General features: G+C 46.0%; 1 protein-coding gene across 10 annotated transcripts in view; it reads left to right on the top strand.

Moving 5' to 3' along the window:
- TPM3 (tropomyosin 3) overlaps positions 1-12619 on the top strand; it is a 29143-nt gene that overhangs the window by 10784 nt on the left and 5740 nt on the right. For 2 of the 10 annotated variants that reach the window (XM_045876453.3, XM_045876457.1), the window contains 8 exons: positions 2540-2673; positions 4137-4254; positions 4370-4440; positions 5719-5794; positions 6483-6545; positions 6762-6831; positions 8279-8357; positions 9094-9292. In XM_045876453.3, coding sequence (XP_045732409.1) covers positions 2540-2673; positions 4137-4254; positions 4370-4440; positions 5719-5794; positions 6483-6545; positions 6762-6831; positions 8279-8357; positions 9094-9097 — 615 coding nt within the window. In that variant the 3' untranslated portion in view covers positions 9098-9292. Of the gene's footprint in view, positions 1-2539; positions 2674-4136; positions 4255-4369; positions 4441-5087; positions 5164-5718; positions 5795-6482; positions 6546-6761; positions 6832-8278; positions 8362-9093; positions 9293-12619 lie in introns of those variants that run through there. The other 8 variants (XM_045876455.3, XM_045876460.1, XM_045876454.3 and 5 more) reach the window with 5 other exon arrangements.

Raw genomic sequence — 12619 nt, 5'->3', positions numbered from 1 at the left:
CATGCCAACCCTAGGGTAATGGGAATAGCATCAAAGTTTAATTTTTTTTTTTTTTAAGATTTTATTTATTTGCGAGAGAGAGAATGAGAGAGCGTGAGAGGGAGGAGGGTCAGAGGGAGAAGCAGGCTCCTCGCTGAGCAGGGAGCCCGATGCGGGACTCGATCCCGGGACTCCAGGATCATGACCTGAGCCGAAGGCAGCCGCTCAACCAACTGAGCCACCCAGGCGCCCTGAATAGCATAAACTTTAATTTTCCCATTCTGGTTTGCAGAAGTTAGTCCCACCCAGTGTCTTTCAGGACTTGATTGATCTGGAAGAGACAGGTGCTTGAAGGAAAAGTCTTCCCTTATTCCCTTAGACACAGTAATAGATCTTGATTCGCAAACTTCTGTTTCATTGTAAAGAGAACTGATCCTCTGTGGGAGGGGAAAAAAGAGAACACTGCCTGTGTCATCATCATTCCCCGTCCCCCACCCCCACCCCCACCCCATCCCTGAAGCTTTTGCTGAGACACCCATGGCCGGTTCTGCTTTTGATACAGGCTCGCTCAGTGTGCACATGCCCTTGTGAGGGCACCAAGATGTGTTTTCTCCTCCCTTTTCAGCCTTGCTAAGAATTCTGTTGTAAATGATGATTTGTGGGAGAAACTGCCCGAGCCAGCCTGTTGTCATGGAAACTGAACACCCCGCCCCCGTAGCCTGTTATCTTCTATCCATTTGGGTAACTACTGGTGAGCTGGATGGGGACTCAGATTTTATGAGCTGCTTCCAAATCTGGTTCCTTTTTTTCTTTTTGGCTGTTGTAGGCATTTGAATGGGGGAGATGGGGTAAATCATTGCCCTGGCAGTGCTTGCCTGACAGCTTGCCTGATGACTTGACTTGTTCTTGTAATCTTGACCTGTTGGCCTTTTTGAGCTTGTGAGGTGCACTGTGTCTTGTCCTAGGGGACATGGGACATCTGTTTCCTGGAAGAGACAGGATCAGAGAATACTTGTTTTTGTGGTATTTTGAATAGTATAGTTAGAGACCCCAAATGGTTTCTTAGTAATTTCAGCTTATGTGGACTCCTTGCTATTTTTCTCCTGGGGGTTGGTGGTTATATAGTCCCAACCTACACAGTACTTTGAACATCTTGTGTTTGTATTTGGAAATTTTTGTGCCAAATAACCTGATTTTTTGTTGTTGTTTGTTTTGTTTTTTTTGGAGAGTGAGAGCATGAGGGGGAGGAGTAGAGGGAGAGAATCCCAAGCAGGCTCCACGCCTCGAGAGCACGACCTGAGCCGAAATCGAGTTGGATGCTTAACTGACTGAGCCCCCCAGATGCCCCCCAAATAACCTGATTTTTAACGGGAGTCTTTGGGCTATATCCCTCCCTATAGGGGCTGTGGCCCAGATTATTTCTGTAGCTCCTCCTACCCCTGACTGCCAGAAGGAAATCAGGGTAATAGAATTCAGGCAGAATCTGGACTGTAGAGAGAGATCATGTTAACCAAGCACTTGGATAAGCATCTGAACTGGGTAGCATGCAGAGCAGATTAAATTGTCTTGTACCTTGTGGTGGCAGTCAGTGTACTTGCCACCAGGAAAGGTGTACTGAGGGGAAAGGTAGTCCTGAGAAGGAGGCTTTTCTGCCAGTAGAATTCATGCATATGCAGGTTGCTTCCTTTCTTTGTTCCTCACTCCATAGCTGAGGAGGAGGCATGGGATGGTTTGCATTCTAGCCTGTGCTTCACTGTGGGCTGGAGGCTGGGAAAGGACTGTCACAAGCAGTGAGGAGGGCGAAGCTGAGGGATGACCACAGCAGTAGCAAGGAGTCGCAGTTCAGAAATTTGCAGGAGTGGGGGTGGGCATGGAGGAGACATTTTCTTCTGCCCCCAATTTTTTTTGTACGTCATCAAGGCAGGTAATTTTAGCTAGAAGAGGTCCTTGCTGTCACCTTTGAAAGGGTGGGGATGGGGAGTGAGTTGCAGGGTTGGGAGGGTAGGTATTCCAATGTTGCATCCTCTTGCTTTCGGGTCTGTACTGTTACTCTGAAAAATCTTACCTTTGCTAGTGATCCTCCTGGTATATTAGGATAAGGTCATTGGAGGGTTAACAACTTGGGTTAAGCAGCAAATTAATCGATAATCCAAAATTCCCTCTTTAGGAAACTTTGCTTACTTATTTTTTCACTTTATGAGACACTTAGAAGAAAGTTGCTAAAGAGTGGAACTTCCTTCTAAGCCAGAGCTCAGGCAGAAGGGAGCCTTCACTGGCCACCTTTTCTGATACTAGTCTGTTCAGGAGTTTGACGTGAGTCCAGAAAAGAGGTAGTACTAACTGGCACTGGGCTGGGCAAGGACCTGAGTTCTAAAACATGCTTCCTGTGGAGCACCTGGAAATCCGCTGATGGGAAAGGGAGGAAGTGGGTATCTATGTCATCGTGTCCACATCTGCTGTAAGACGGGTGTTGCCATGTTGGACCCTGGCTCCTCCTTGGCACTCAGCCCTGATCTTAGTCAGCTCTGCCTCTCCTTTCCATTCTTTTGTTCAAACACAGGCCGAGGCCGAGGTGGCCTCCTTGAACCGTAGGATCCAGCTGGTTGAAGAGGAGCTGGACCGCGCCCAGGAGCGCCTGGCCACTGCCCTGCAGAAGCTGGAGGAAGCGGAGAAAGCTGCAGATGAGAGCGAGAGGTGTGTAGATGAGCCTGATGGAGTGCGGTTTTCAGGAGCCCACGGCACTCTGAGGAGGGTTTCCTTACAGTCCTACTCCCCACCCCCCAAGTTTTTATTTAAATTCCACTTAGTTAACATATTGAAATAGTAATTTATCTCTTTGTTTCTGTTCTGCATATTCTTTTCACTTGAAGACAGAGTAAGGGTTACCTGGGTGCTGTGACCTTTTGTAATTGGTGTTACCCTATAAATTGATCTAATGACTCTTAAATAGGGTCACCAGGATGGCCTCCACTGAGTGAATCGTAGACTTAATTTGTGAGGTTAGTCCCCCTAAAGCAGTGGTTCTCAGAGTGAGCTCCCAGCCCAACAACACATGGGAACTTGGTGGAAATTCAGTTTCTCAGCCCTTACGCCTGATCTAGGAGTCAGGAACTCTGGAGGTGGAGCCCAGCAGTGAGTGTGGAATAAGCTCTGCCAGCCTCTGCTACACCATTAGACTCATGGGAGTGAGGGGTGGGGATCATTGGGGAGTTAAAAATACCAGAATGCCTGGAATTCCACCCCAGTTCAGTGAGAGTCCATTGCGAGAGGGCCTTGTGTGTTGATGTTTTTGAAGTTGGTCTGATAATGTGTGTCCACAGTTGAGAACCACAGTCCTTGAACCAAATCAAAACTCATCTTTGGTGAAAATAGCCAATTGGCTCCTTGCCACCATGAGTTAAACTAGAACAAAGGTGTGTGGCGACATGAGATCAGAGAGGAAGGCTTTCAGAATCGAAAATGCTCTATCAGAATATGTTGGCACAGTGCTGCTATGAAAATGAGAAATGTGGCGGTCGATACACTGGTACAGAGTAGTGTCCCAAATTCTAGAAAGTAAAGAAAACATGTTGCAGAACAGGGTAGTGTATGATTCTTTTGGGGTGTGGGGAAGTGGGGGGTGAGGTTTGTTTGGGTTTTATCTATATAAAACCCTTCTGCAAGGGTTATGAAGAGTTTTTCTTTGTTGAGCAGGAGGAGAGGTGGGGAGGCTTACTTTGTGCCCTTAAACTGTATACTTAAATATTAATATTAATAAATATTGATTTTTTATTAAAAATTGTTTTTATTTGTTTTTTTAAAGATTATTTGTTTGTCAGAGAGAGCACAAGCAGGGGGAGCGGCAGGCAGAGGGAGAAGCAGGCTCCTTGTTGAGCAGGGAGCCCGATGCGGGGCTCCATCCCAGGACCCTGGAATCATGACCTGAGCCAAAGGCAGATGCTTAACCAACTGAGCCACCCAGGCGTCCCAAAGTTTATTTTTTTTGAAGAAGTATTAAAACAAATAAACTAAGGTGGGGGGTGGTGTGGGAGTTCTTTTTAGATGGTAGGCAGAGTGGGATGGGCTTCAGAAGGTGCCATTCAGAGTGCCTCGGGGTAGAGCTGGTGACAGACTCCCCAGGATGTCAGTGCCACATTTGTCCTTCTCGTCTTTGGCAGAGGTATGAAGGTTATTGAGAACCGAGCCTTAAAAGATGAAGAAAAGATGGAACTCCAGGAAATCCAACTCAAAGAGGCCAAGCACATTGCAGAAGAGGCAGATCGGAAGTATGAAGAGGTGCGGTGCCTTGTGTTGTCGTCTTCGGTGTCATTGGGTTTCTGAAAAAGAATCATGGTAGAGGGAAATGGCTTCCTGTTTGCTTCCCTGAGCTGTACGGGGTCTTCTCCTGTAGGTGGCTCGGAAGTTGGTGATTATTGAGGGGGACTTGGAACGCACAGAGGAACGAGCTGAGCTGGCAGAGTCGTGAGTATCTTGCTCCCCAAATCTTGCCATATACCATTCTGTCCCTTTTCCTTTGGCTTGCGCATTAATGTGAATAAACTAGCATTCCTTCAACCTTGTTAAACAGGGCCTAGAGAGTGGGCTTTTTTTTAGGTCCTGAGAATGGCTATGGGCTTTTCTAACTCTTTTGACTAGTGACAGGTGACAAATGAGGCTTCCCTTGTTTCTCGTAGGGAGGGTTTGCAAACTGAGGGCAAATAAAGACTAATTAATACATGGTGGACGGTTAACTTGCAGGCCCTACAGGGTCCTCCCACCTGGAGTCTGTTTCTCCTTGAGGCACTGAAGTGGCTGTGCTGACTTGAGATCTCTTTTTTACCACATTGCCAGTCTGGGGAACTGGAGGGCAAGAGCAGATAGGAAGTGCTCCCCTGTTGGCACCTTCTGGGCCTTGGGTAACAAAGGCAGTGCTGATGTGCATATATTTGTGCTTCCTCTGTATTCCCCTCTCCCAGACATGACATCATGACCACGGTGGTGTTTTCCCATTTTTTGGAAAAAAAAAAATTTTCCCCCCGTTTTGCTGCTTGTTTCCTTGCTGTGTCCTTTTTGACCTTTCTCCCTCCCCACAACCTGGCTTGTGCGATCCCTGTGACTGTCACTAACAGCCGTTGCCGGGAGATGGATGAGCAGATCAGACTGATGGACCAGAACCTGAAGTGTCTGAGTGCTGCTGAAGAAAAGGTACTAACCGTTAACCCACAAAGAGGTTACGTGTGTGGTGTGGTTTCGTTCTGTTTTGTTTTTGTTTTTGTTTTGCAGCTGCCTCCCCTCCACTGGTTGATTTGTTGAGTGCTTTCTCATCTCTTCATGGAATGCTCCATTCTTTCCCACTTCCTTGGCATCTTTCATCTCTTTCCTAGTTGCTTCACCACCTCTCCACAGGGTCTCTCCCTCCCGTGGGTGATTTGGGGGACTGTTTGCTTGGGCGTCTATTCCCACCTCCACCCCAGCCAGCAGTTATGACTTGTTCCTGCTAGTGATCTCTCTCAAGTGTTCTATTGGTATCCAAACATTCTAAGTCCTAGCCCAGGAGGGCCCAGCTTCTGACATGTTCTATGGTAGAGGGAGGAGGGTTGACACTTGCTCAGATGACCCGGGAACTTCTCTTTTCCCCAGTATGCCTTCCAGCTCTCTCTACATATAGGTTCAATTCACGTCTGTGTGTCTCTCTCTCCCTTTTTTTTTATTCTCTCCTTCTTCCCCTTTCCTCTCCTGCGGTATTTAAAACATTCACAGTAAGTGTTCTGAGCTGGAGGAGGAGCTGAAGAATGTCACCAACAACCTCAAGTCTCTTGAGGCTCAGGCGGAGAAGGTAGGGGCTGGTTGTGATAGTGACAGGCTTGGGGCCTGGGCCCAGCCCTGCCCTTGATGAAAGACTAGAGAAACCCATTCCTTACATAACCTAGTGAGATGTGTCCTTGTCATCCAGATTCTGGGTTTAATGCTAATTCCTGTGCACTTTGATTTCTTTAGTCAAAAAAAATGCTTCATGGTCTCAGGTGCTTGGGGGTCATGTTCTCCTCAGGCTGATAACGCTGTGTGAAATAGCAGTAATCATTGGTCCCAGGAGGTTTTCTAGCAGACCAATAGGGGCATCAAGTAGTAGGTAAGAGACCTAGTAAGCAGTCAAGACAGATGACTTTTCTTTACCATCACGTGGGACTATTTCAGCCATATAGCCTTGGGGTATTGCTACACCTACTCATTAAACAGGAGGAAGGAAAAACACCACCTTGGGTTGATCTGAATGAGGTAAAAGCGTAGGTCCAGTTTAAAAATAAAGGTCTGGAGGATTCTAATCTGAGGGTATCAAGACTAAGGACATTGATTTGTGGATTTTAAGGATCTATTGTCTAGAAATGGGCCTTGCTTTTTTTCTCATGGGCCATTCAGCACATTAAATCAAGAGGATATTCACTGTAAGAGTGAATGTGGTGGCAGGGGGTAGGGTCTGTGTGAGGAATTTCCACTCTGAAACTTCTATTCTACCTCTCTTACAGTACTCTCAAAAGGAAGACAAATATGAGGAAGAGATAAAGATTCTCACGGATAAACTCAAGGAGGTGAGCTGAAGGGGTTCTAAGGAAGGGAGGAGGTGAGCTGAAGGGGGGTTCTAGGGAAGGAATCAAAACATTCAGAGGTGTATGACGCACTCTTAGACTTAGACAAGCTGGCTTTGGTTCTGAAAGGTCTACGTATTGAAGATGGAAGAGAGAGAGAATCCTTCTTTTTATTGTCTTGTTCATCTCTGATTCTGTCTGGTGTCGCATTTCCCCCAGGCAGAAACCCGTGCTGAGTTTGCTGAGAGATCAGTAGCCAAGCTGGAGAAGACAATTGATGATTTGGAAGGTATGGAGCCTGGGAGAGGAATTGAAGAGATACAGAGGAAGACCTTGCCCATTGACTGTTAACCTCCTTCCCTGTCCACCAAAGGGAGTTGGTAGTGACCTGGCACATGCCTGGTGCCCTGTCCTGTGCCACAGCTAGGTGAAATGGGTCAAAACCTAGAATTGGATTTTTACACATGCAACCTTTTCTTTTAATAAGACTTCACCTAATTCTGGAATTTGCATCCTTTCCCTGGAGGAGACTGGTAATGACGGCATTTACCTCCCAATTTAGTAGTCTTAAGTCTTGGTCTCTGGGTTGAAATGGTAGCCATACTTTCAGGAGGCAATAAGAGCATGTGTTACCCCACGGCTACATTTGGCAATCCTGTTTATCACTGAAACTAGGGGATCTCTTTAAGAGATGCAGCTGTGGAATATCCATGTCTCAGAGCTGACCAATCCCAGGGGCTTTCTCTTTTTAATATTTTATTTATTTATTTGCTGGGGGGTGGGGGAGGACAAGCAAAGAGGAAGGGCAGAGGGAGACGGAGAAGCAGGCTACCTGTTGAGCAGGGAGCCGGATGTGGGACTCGATCCCAGGACCCTGAGATCATGACCTGAGCCGAAGGCAGACACTTAACTGACTGAGCCACCCAGGTGCCTCTAAATACTTCTTGTCTCCATATTTTGGCAACTATGTCTGCTCTAACGAGCGAAAATGTACTTTGAGAACTCTGAGATATGCTTCTTTGGTATGCTCTGGGTAGCAGGATATTCTTTGGGGGGGTTTGGGGAGGCAGCCTATAGAGCAAAGGGGCCAAGAATACTAGTCTTGCTTGGTAGATAGAGAAGAAGTGTCTGAATATTAATGTGTGCTTTCTCCTTTTTCTATTTTTATTGTGTTATCCCTGCTAGGAACTGGGTTAACTGGGTGGGAGTGGTATCCTCTTGAGTGCCTCTGGTAACGAGTTTCTAGTCATGACTGTGCCCAGATTCTCTCTCTCTCTCTCTTTTTTTTTTTTTTTAAGATTTTATTTATTTACTTGACAGAGAGAGACACAGCGAGAGAGGGAGAGGGAACACAAGCAGGGGGAGTGGGAGAAGGAGAGGGAGAAGCAGGCTTCCCGCGGAGCGGGGAGCCCGACGCGGGGCTCGATCCCAGGACCTCGGGATCATGACCTGAGCCGAAGGCAGACGCTTAACGACTGAGCCACCCAGGCGCCCCCGTGCCCAGATTCTCAACCCTGACTACAGTTGATTAGAGGTGTCAAGAAGTCCAGTGGTCTGGGGGGACAGTGGATCTGAAAATGGCATGTTGTGGCCACCAGGACAGATGTTCTCCTAACCTGGGGTATTAGACCCACAGTCACACTTTTCCTAATTTCTAATGATTCCCTCTTTTCGTCTGCTTCCGATACCTTTCACTCTGTCCCCTGGTTCCTCCCTGTGTTCCTGTGCCTATCCAGATGAGCTCTATGCCCAGAAACTGAAGTACAAGGCCATTAGCGAGGAGCTGGACCACGCCCTCAATGACATGACCTCTATGTAACTATCTGACAGCAGAGCGGGGCTGGGACCTTGGCTTGTGGGTGGTTGGGGTCATAGGCTGTGCGTAGTGTGCTTTGGTTTTATCCTTTGGAAGCTAGAGTCTTTATGCTGTCTTTAAAATACTGGTGCTGATTACTTACTGGCAAAAGCTGGGGTGGCATTTCATATCGAATCTGCGGTAGCACGCTGATCCACATGTGTTTTTTTCGTACTTTTTGTTCATAGACCCTTATAACACCGTGATTTTTCTATTTGCTTCTCAAATTCAGTCTTCTCAGAGAGGATGCTCCTAAAGGTAAAATCACGTCATCATATAACTAAGGACGTAGGGCCCAGAGAGCCAGTGACTTGGGCTCTCCCATTGCATAACAAAATTCAGACCTCCTGGGTGTATTTAATTTCTGTCCTGATACTAAAGTTCAGAGGAAACACCCATGACTGGAAGTACCAAATTCACCAAAGAATTCAGCTGAGTCCCAGAGCAAGCCAGGCGGTAAAAAGCACCAAAAAGAGTTGTTGGGGACTTCAATCCGTTTGCTGTGGACCCTTGATCCTTGACGCTAATCGGCCTCTTTGTATCTTTCCCACTAACCCTGAGAAGAAGCCAAATGACTCAGACTGCAGTGTCTGGCTGTCTTTTCTCATTCCCACTGCCTTCTCTTCCCTTTTCTCCCAAATTGCTGTGTAGATTGATGCTAGTCCTTACCTAGAGTCTCCTTACTTTTTCATACAGATAACTGTCACCGTTTCTGCTCTGTTCTGGATCTGCCCCCTTTCCTCGGGGAACCCAACGCCCCACTCTCGCTCTGGATTCCACTTGGGTCGGCCTGGCTGGTCTCCAAGGCATTAGGATGTAGTGGGGGACACAAAGCAACTTATGTATTCTTCCACTCCCCCCCGCCCCCCCAAATTAAAATGCTAAGCTGCCGGAAGCCTCGTGCCCCTCTGCATTTGTGTCATTGACAAAGTTGCTGCTGCCCTAAGGAGGAGCCTTGGGGGTGTGGTGTGGAGAACAGCTGTCGGAGGCCCTCTCCCCTCACTTACATCATCAAAGCCACTTTTGTGTGTGTCTATTTGTTCTTGACATTTAAGCTCAACTGATGGGAGTCTGTCAGAGTGGTGGACTAGCAGAAGTTCTTTAGGGTAGGAGTCTTACATGCTGGCTTCGGGAGTCCGTGAGTCGTTTACTGTCAGGCTCCTCCGTCTGCCCGCCTGGAAGGCTCCCCTCCTCCTCAGTCTCTTCTCTGATAGCGTCCAAGTGCCTCCCGATACATATTCTCTGCCCTTTCTCCAGTGGTTCAAATGTGCATCTTCAGAGCACCCGATGGACTCAAATGTATTACCACCAGACTTAACTAATTAGACCATCCGAAGCCACAGAAAGACAATTTTCTTTCTTTCTTTCTTTCTTTTTTTTTAATTTTATTTATTTATTTGACAGAGAGAGACACAGCGAGAGAGGGAACACAAGCAGGGGGAGGGGGAGAGGGAGAAGCAGGCTTCCCGCGGAGCAGGGAGCCCGATGCGGGGCTCGATCCCAGGACCCTGGGATCGTGACCTGAGCCAAAGGCAGACGCTTAACGACTGAGCCACCCAGGCGCCCCAAGACAAACAATTTTCAACAGATTTTTATTTTCTTGTCCAAACCCTTCTCACATGTTTGAGACTCACTGCCATTTGCCTGTTGGTGTCTGCTAGTGGAATATAAGGCAGGTGATAAACGATTATTACTGGAAAAACTAGAACAACCAATCATGCATGTTTCAAATAACATGCACAAGGTGGTAATAGTTTATTACATACATAAAAACGGTAAATTTCTGCTAGTAAAATTGTTCCTGGTTTATATTGTGGGATTACATAACAACATTTTACAAACTCCTATTCCAATTCCCACAGCTGGGATGGTTCCAGTGTGAATAGCGTGGCTCTCACTTGTACTTACCTAAGCACCTAAGTGGTGCTCAACACACTTAGTACTTCAGTTTCTCAGCAGATGATATATTTCAGACTTGTTTTTCTTTTAAACAGAGCCAGGTAGAAAGGTTTTCCCTAATCTAAAACTTGAGGTCTTGTTGAATTCAGGTTTCTTTTTGTTTACACCATTTCCACCTGCTACACAGCCTTTGATTTAAGGTACAGATTGATTTATTCAGCTGACACTTAACTGTTATCTTTAGAAGGCACAAAGTTACTAAGTAAGGTGGGGACAGAAATAATCAAAGATGGAGGCACCATCCCTATCTTTAGGTTACCCAGAAAATAGTAGGCGAGCATATATATAAAGCTAAAGATGATCTGTGATCAGTGCCACAGATAATAAACTTGTGGAAGTTCAGAAGGGGAAAGAGGTTGATTCCAGTGGGAACGATTAGGAAAGACTCACAGAAGGAGGCACATAATAGGTACTTAATAAACATATTAAAACTTGCCTCTTCATTTTTATTGGGTTCTAAAAGATTGGTTTTCTGACAAACAGATTTTGGTTGAAGGATAGTGGGTATTGAGCATTTCGGTTAAAGAGAAGTGAAAAAGTAGAAGCATAGTTAGAGAAGGGAAGGATATAATAGCTGTAAAGATAGATTTAGACAGAGTAGGGGCAGATGTGTGCTGAAATCAGGTGTGGAGTTTTATTTTGTAGGATGGGGATGCCACTGGAGATTTTGAACAAGGATATATTCTGGTATGAGTAGCAAAAAAGGAGTTGATTTGGTGGCTAAGTTAATATATTGCAAGGGGAGCAGATTATCAAAGTGATCCATTTAGATGACGATTCCCAAATTTCAGTCACTTGTATACTACTTGATGGCTTTTGTCATCTTCACATGCTCCTATTGTTTCCTTCACATTTACTCTTGTTTTCAAATTTGTCTTGCTATACATAATTCTAATTTAAAATAAGTTTAATGCGTGCCAGTGATTTTTCCTAATGCACATTAAAACAATATAGCAAGTAAGTTTTTTAACGTTCACAAGCGTATCCTGTCCGAGATCTCTCTGCGTGGCACTGGCAGTGAATTCGCTACACTTTGAGGAAAACTGGGTTAGGTTATTGCAGTTTTCCCAGAGGTGATCATCTGCAGAGAGACGGCACTGAAGACACACTATGGAGTGTGTGCGGAGGAAAGTCGGGAGTGGCCGGTTTGGAGTTTAGGAAAATGGTAGCTTTAAAGGTGTAGGGAGGTCACGTAGTCCTGGTCTGAAGAGGCAGGAGAGGGTAGAAGAGAAGAGGAGTCTGAAATACTGGCAGGTATCCAGGTGAAAACAAAATTGTGGGGATTGAGGGGATAGGCTGATTGATGTAAGAAAAATTTGGAACTGCATATGGGTGGCAGGCCATTTAGGCCATGAAAGTACATTTAGAACCCGAAAGACAGTTGCAGATGTAAAAGGAATGAAGCAAAAAGGAAAATCTGTGCAGAGGAGGAATCCAAATGGAACTGGTTGGAGGGATGGAAGGAGAATGAGTACCTTTGCTAAATTAAAAAGTTGACGGCTGGATGCTTTCCAGAGGTTCTCAACTTCAGTAAGTTGAGAAGAAAGATAGCTCAGGATGGGACATTGCATTGTCATTGATACTTTATTAATTCGAGGGTGTGTTTTGAGCATTAAGATCAAGGAGAGAAGCCGTATATTTCAAGGAGCCAGAAGAGTGAACTAGTGGAAGGAAAATCAAGGCAAGACAAAGAGCCTAGAGCTGTGCTGTCCAGCAGAATTTGTGTGATGCCACATACAGAGCCTGTTGAGCGCTCAGAACATGGCTTATGTGCCTGAGGAGCTAAGATTCTGCTGATAGTGGTGCCTTTGACTTTAACAGCTACGTGTGGTTAGCGACTGCTTGCTGTGTTGGATGGTACAGTTGTAGATGTTTTGGTATTTGGGCAGAAAGGGTTGACGGGTACAGAGAAAGGCTCCTAGAGACGAAAGAGGTATGTGAGGATGCAGAGAAATTGGGGAAAAGGGAGGCACTATACTTCTGGTAGGCCCTGTCTTTCCCCACGGGAATGACTGCTGTGAGCAAGGACGGAGACCGACAAGCAGGGTAGCGGAGTGAAATTTTAAATGCTGTGTCGTGCTAAATTCATTCTTCCACTTCTTGCGGAAGCCACCCTATGCTACTTGAACCTGGACTAGCTATGGGAACAGGGTCAAGCATCATTGGTAGTCCCAGAGCAAAGTATTTTGACCTCTTTTCCCTCTTAATTTCTTTTTTTTTTAATAATATTTATTTATTTGAGAGAGAGAGAGCACGAGAGGGG

Source organism: Mirounga angustirostris, unplaced genomic scaffold (genome assembly GCF_029215605.1).
Source record: "Mirounga angustirostris isolate CCGP_5_RB_7025 unplaced genomic scaffold, mMirAng1.0.hap1 SCAF_6, whole genome shotgun sequence".
Lineage (NCBI taxonomy): Eukaryota > Metazoa > Chordata > Mammalia > Carnivora > Phocidae > Mirounga > Mirounga angustirostris.
The sequence above is the reverse complement of the archived record's forward strand: the minus strand, read 5'-3'. Positions and strand labels throughout refer to the sequence as shown.